The sequence below is a fragment of the Pteropus vampyrus genome, unplaced genomic scaffold (genome assembly GCF_000151845.1).
Source record: "Pteropus vampyrus isolate Shadow unplaced genomic scaffold, Pvam_2.0 Scaffold158, whole genome shotgun sequence".
Lineage (NCBI taxonomy): Eukaryota > Metazoa > Chordata > Mammalia > Chiroptera > Pteropodidae > Pteropus > Pteropus vampyrus.
In genome coordinates this window covers 1,704,212-1,710,211 of record NW_011888939.1, presented here as the reverse complement: position 1 = coordinate 1,710,211, position 6,000 = coordinate 1,704,212, and the positions used below count along the sequence as shown (strand labels likewise).

The 6,000-nt window shown below is 41.5% G+C and overlaps 1 protein-coding gene across 1 annotated transcript in view; it reads left to right on the top strand.

Annotated features, from left to right (window-relative positions):
• Nucleotides 1–6,000, top strand: part of LOC111745597 (nuclear pore complex protein Nup214-like) — a 10,930-nt gene that overhangs the window by 2,944 nt on the left and 1,986 nt on the right. Inside the window, exons 2-7 of the mRNA XM_023536560.1 lie at nucleotides 526–721; nucleotides 2,275–2,426; nucleotides 3,185–3,383; nucleotides 3,985–4,055; nucleotides 5,466–5,529; nucleotides 5,967–5,995. Of these exons, the coding sequence (XP_023392328.1) occupies nucleotides 526–721; nucleotides 2,275–2,426; nucleotides 3,185–3,383; nucleotides 3,985–4,055; nucleotides 5,466–5,529; nucleotides 5,967–5,995 (711 nt within the window). The remainder of the gene's footprint in view (nucleotides 1–525; nucleotides 722–2,274; nucleotides 2,427–3,184; nucleotides 3,384–3,984; nucleotides 4,056–5,465; nucleotides 5,530–5,966; nucleotides 5,996–6,000) is intronic.

Genomic DNA, 6,000 nt, shown 5'->3' with positions numbered 1-6,000 from the left:
TCTCATTGATGCAGGTAAGTCAGTTCTGGGGATTCGGTTATCTTTCTGTAGTCATCGTTTCCATGCGCACGCACGTGTGCGTGCGTGCGTGCGTGTGTTGACAGAGGGAGTACTGCAGTGGAAGTTCTAGCTTACAGTGTAGTTGGGTGAAGCTTTTAATATTTAACAATTTATTAAGCAGTTCTCTGGATCATGAGACAATACATGTCATGAAATAGAACAAGATTATAAATAATAAAATGCAGCTTATGTGGTTAAGACTATAAACTAGGAATTCAGAAAAAAGAAAAGTTCAATGTGAGCTGGATTAGTAAATGGAGGCCTCGTGAAGGAATTTTTAAAAATTGATTTAACTGAACAAATATTAATAAGCACTATGCACAGGAGGTTTAAATATATCAGCCATCCAGCCCTTAACCTCAGGGGAACATGTATTTTTGTCATATTGGAATTGGGTCTATTGGAATATAACACATTATTTCTTGTTTTCCCTGAATCGATCTTGTTTTTGATCCCTCACAACAGGATTTTCAGTTCAGAGCACTGAAGAAGGTAAGACTCTTTGACTCCCCTGATGAGTTGCCCAAGGAACGCTCAAGTCTGCTTGCTGTGTCCAACAAATATGGCCTGGTCTTTGCTGGTGGAGCCAGTGGGTTGCAGATTTTTCCTACTAAAAATCTTCTTATTCAAAACAAACCTGGAGATGATCCCAATAAGATAGGTAAGTTACTTGCTTTATGTTGCATAGTAGAGAAAAAAGTGAAGTACTAATGTACTAATGTAGTTTCCTTTCCAAGAAATCCTTCTAATATTAAAATTAAAACTGCTCTTAGTCCTAAGGTTGACTCCCATGAAGAATAAGTTCTAGATCAGATGCCAGAAGCCTTTCTCATCCTTGGTATTTCTCTTTCAATGAGTTGTTCCTCTGAGCTCAGAGGGAAGAAGAATTTACCGTCTGCCATGCACTTATTTTTGCTTTGTTCTGGCTCCTTAGGAGAAGGGTTTTGTTGCATGGCTCTTTGGTTGGCACGGCAGTACCGTCCCAACAAATGGGAATGTGTACTATTTGGAGCATAGGGGTACACGTTGATGATGTTGTGATTTATGAGATATACATTTGATCTTCATCCACAATTTCTGGTTCACAAGCCCTAGAACTCTTGGAATTTCCTAAGTGTTGTGGGGGAGAGGGTGTCTTTTGTTGTTAATGAGGTAACTTAGAAAGCACCTAAGGATGGGGGCTGGTTGCCTCTGGAACCACCCTTGTGATTGGAACTTTCAGTACCCCGCCACACATACACACCCACACACCCACACACCCACACCCACACCCACACCCACCCCACTCCCTCCAGTGCGGGGGTGGGGGCTGGAGATTAAACCAATCACCAGTGACAAATGATTTAATCAGTCCTACCTATGTTATTGAAGCCTGTGGGAAAACCCGAGAGGATAGGGTTTGGAGAATTTCTGGGTTGGTGAACACATGGAGATGCAGGGAGAGTTGCAAGCCTGGACGGGGCATGGGCACTCCGCACCCCTTCCCATACACCTTCCCTGTGCGTCTCTACCATTTGCTGTCCCTAAGTTATGTCCTTTTACAACAGACCACTGATCTAGTCCATAACATTTCTCTGAGTTCTTTGAGTGGTTTTAACAAACTAATCGAACCCAAGGATCGGGTTGTGGTAACCTCTGCTTTCTAGCCAGTTGGTCAGAAGTGCAGGTAAAAAATCTGGACTTACAGTTGGCATTCCAAGTCGGAGGGGTTCGTTGAAACCCATGTCGCCACTTGGTAAGCACAGAGACTCTGGGCTTGTGTCTGAGTCTGAAGCGTGTGTGTTGGGGGTCAGACGAAGTCTTGTAGGACCAAACTCTTAACATATGGAATCTGATGCTATCTCTGGGTAGATAGTGTCAGAATTGAGTTGAATTCTCGGACAACTTGCTGATGTCTGAGAATTGTTTGTTGATGTGGGGGAACCCTCTCACCCCATGGTGGAATTGGGTCCAGAACCCAATTTAAGGTCACTGTTTTCAACAAAGACGAGAGCCACAGTTAGTTTTCCAAGGTCGTGTGAGGAAGAATTCCTGACGCTTGATGCATCATACCACCTGAAGAAAGCTAAGATATATCTGCGTGACTAGGTATCAGGATGCGTTTGTATGTTTATGTAGATGCAAAAATTGTTTTACATAGACCTGGATAAAGGAGTTGGGACTTATGTTTAGAACATTCCATTTTATCCATTGTCTTTCTTAATGTTTTTATAGTTGATAAAGTTCAAAGCTTGCTAGTGCCTATGAAATTCCCGATACATCACCTGGCCCTGAGCTGTGATAACCTCACACTCTCTGTGTGCATGATGTCCAGTGAATATGGTTCCATTATCGCTTTTTTCGATGTTCGCACATTCTCAAATGAGGTAAGCTACTGGGACCTGAGGTTTCCTGGTGTTGAATCTTAACCTAGAAATTCTTGGTTGGCCCTGGAAGCCTTTCTAGATTGAAATAAGGGTTTTCGTTTTTGTTTTTAAGTTCTTAATTGTGGAATCATAGATCTTTGAGGTTGAAGGGACTCATTTATCTTAAGGTATTTTCATTTTTCATTTACATATTGGACAGCCGAAGCCTAAGGAGCCTTAGGTGACTTGCCTAAGGCCACTGAGTTAATAGATAACACAGGAGTTCCTAGGTCTCTGGACTCCTAATACAGAGTTCTTCTATCCCCAGCAGTTTAGCAGTGATGATAGTCTATGACATTGAGCATTGACGCTGACCGTGTGCTTTACATTGCCTTTCCTATTCATGCCTATGGGGCCTTATACAGTAGGTACTACTGTCTTTATTTTATAGATGGAGAAAGAGGCCCAAAGAGTTTAAGTAACTGGGTCCAACACCGTTAAGGAGCAGATCCCAGATCTTAATCTCGTGTCTGCCCTTTATTGATTATTTTGCATTGGTGTATCCCCTGCTGAGTGGCCTTCTGCTGTACTAGAATAATTGATTGCCCCTTTCAAAGCCCTGTTGAAATTGTAACAAAGTGGTTGTGTAGAGCTAAATTTTTTTTCATGGTCATGGAGCAAAGTGGACTGTAATTGGAGAAAACTTACATATTCAGTAATTTTCTTTAACTATTAAAAGTCTTTGTATTTATTAAGCGTCTGGGCATTTGTTTTACAAGGCAAAACAGCAGAAACGCCCGTTTGCCTATCATAAGCTTTTGAAAGACGCCAGCGGCATGGTGATCGATATGAAGTGGAACCCTACTGTCCCCTCCATGGTGGCAGTTTGTCTGGCCGATGGCAGCATTGCTGTTCTTCAGGTCACAGAAACAGTGAAAGTGTGTGCGACTCTCCCTTCCACGGTGGCAGTAACGTCTGGTGAGTAATAATGCTTTCACTCTGTAACGTATAGTGATGGTGACCTGTCTAAAATTAATTTCTGGAAAGAAGAGCAGATGGGCATTTTGTTGTATTTGTTTGGTAGGATTTAACTTGCATGCGCTTGGGTTTTCTGGAGAAAAATATTTTGGTACAACTGGTTTAGAACTGTGTTTTTGAGAATATTTCTGCATCTAAAATAGTTGTGCTCTGAAAGTCCTTTGTGCCCTTCGGGGTAAAGACATTAGAAATACCAAATGAGAGCAAGAGAATGATTTCTTGATACTTGAAAACCTTCTCTATTCCCATGTCTTATATAAAGACTACAGAGTTTTGTGTATTTTCCAGCTTCCTGGGCAATACACCATTTAAAAAGCATTTTTAGTAGGTGATTTAGTGGCCCAGTGATAAATCATAATTGGCTTCAAAATGACCTTTTTTTTTTTTTACTTTGCCGAGTAAGGATGAGCTTGCAGTCTTCCATGACTGACAGAGGGACAAAAGGGACAAGAAGTGATTATGTAGCTGCTTCGGTGCAGACCTCACTGGTTTGCTCCATTTTCTTCAGTTTCTAATTGCTAGCATTCTCTTCTTCACCCAGTGTGCTGGAGCCCCAAAGGAAAGCAGCTGGCCGTGGGGAAACAGAATGGAACTGTGGTCCAGTACCTTCCCGTAAGTCTTGCCTTGTGCTTCAGAACTGTTCTTACCGAAGTTAGCCATGGCCGTAGGGGTGGTTTGGGAGTATTTTGGGCGTTTTTTCTATTAAAATGTTATTTATGCTCATTGTAACAAATTCGTCAGTACACAAGTAAATGTAGGAACGAGGGGATTTCTTCCCTTCTAGCCCCTAGTCCTCCTTCCAGAGGCATCCTCTGTGTTCTGTTTAGCGGTACCCTTCCAGAATTTTCTGGATACTTATTCAAATAGTTTATGTGTGTATGTGTTATTTTCGTTTTTCTTTTTAAATAAAATGTGATCTTATTCTACACATGCTTCCCCAACTTTATGTTTCCAATACATTCCATAAAAACAGCTTAAGGGGACAAGGAGTTGGTGAAAAGGCTATTACTGTAATGCAGAGTATTTGTCCCCTAGCCGAGTCCATCTTAAAGATCCAGTTTCTCTAGCTACAGGCAACAAAGAAAATGGAGGGTGCTTGTTGTTGCAGATACACTCTGTCTTCCTCTTCCTGTGGTCTTCCTGAGATAATATTCACAAAGATTCTTCAGTACAAATTAACACAGCATCCCCCTATGTTTGGTCAAGCCTGGATGGGAGGGGTGGTTCCCAGGCGATGCCAGGACCTGTGCTGTTGTGCATTCCTCCTGGAGATGCTGTTCTCTGCGAGAGTGCAGAGTGGTGAATGTTGGGATATAGGTTTGAGGTTAGGATTTCGTTTCTTATTTGTTATCACAAAAATTTATGTGAATTTGGTACATATTCTTACAGGACATTAGCCTGTAAAAGGGTAATATAACTGGTTTAATTCGTTGGTTTGCTGTTTGCTTTTAATTTTGTAAATTTTTTAAATTTATTTTTTTAGGTGAGGCAACCCTTGGTTGACCTCACAGATTGCAAGGACCTTGTCAGCTTACAGTCTTTTATTTTTTATTTTTCACGCCTACAGCAGCTGGTCTTCCTAGGTGGTCTCCCATCCCAAGTACTAACCAGGCCCGACCCTGCTTAGCTTCTGAGATCACTGCTTTTAATAATATATTGGAGTCCTTTTTCCAACTCCTTACATAGAGAGCCACTTCATACTTTTGAATGGCTGCACAGCAGTTCACTGTGCATGTGCCATAATTTATTCACCAGTTCCATTATTATGGTCGCCTGGATTGGTATGAGTAGTGTAGCTGCTATACATGAAGTCATGTTGAGCATCCTCATTACCTGTATCTGAACACGTTTGTCTGAGTATTTCTGTAGAATAGTGTCCCAGAAGTAGGCATCCACTCTTCTCTGTGTTCAAGCTGGGGAGATGAGACTTAGGTGACTTCTAGGGGAACATATTGGGTTTGACGGTTTTGTCGATTTGGGGATTGTTTCCTCTGACCCTTATTTTTTTCAAATCTCTTTCAGACTTTGCAGGAAAAAAAAGTCATTCCTTGTCCTCCGTTTTATGAGTCAGATCATCCTGTCAGAGGTAACACACCTGCTTTTCTTACCGGGCTGACCTCTGATGACATGCTTTCTCTACTAGAAATTTCCAATCTTGTGATGAACCTACAGACCCACTCTGGGATGTGTTGGTGCCTCCTCTGAATACTCTCATTATGTCAGTTAGCTGATGAAGTCGTTGTAATAATAATCTAGTAAACACCTGTGTCTCCTGGTAAATGACATTAAATGGACCCTAATTTTTTTTATTAGAATTCTTCATAATTTGCCCTGATTCTAATCCACTAGGGAAAAAAAAAAAACTACCTTTTTAGGATAAATTTGGGCTTCTAATCAATGAAATCTGGATCTTCGTTAAAGCTACAGTAGTTGGGTTTTTGTGTGATTTATCAGATGCTGATTTTGTAATGTGCAGGGGCGATTGCAGACCCCACGTGCTCTCTTGGGCTGTGTGTCTTTCAGTTCTGGATGTGCTGTGGGTCGGCACGTACGTCTT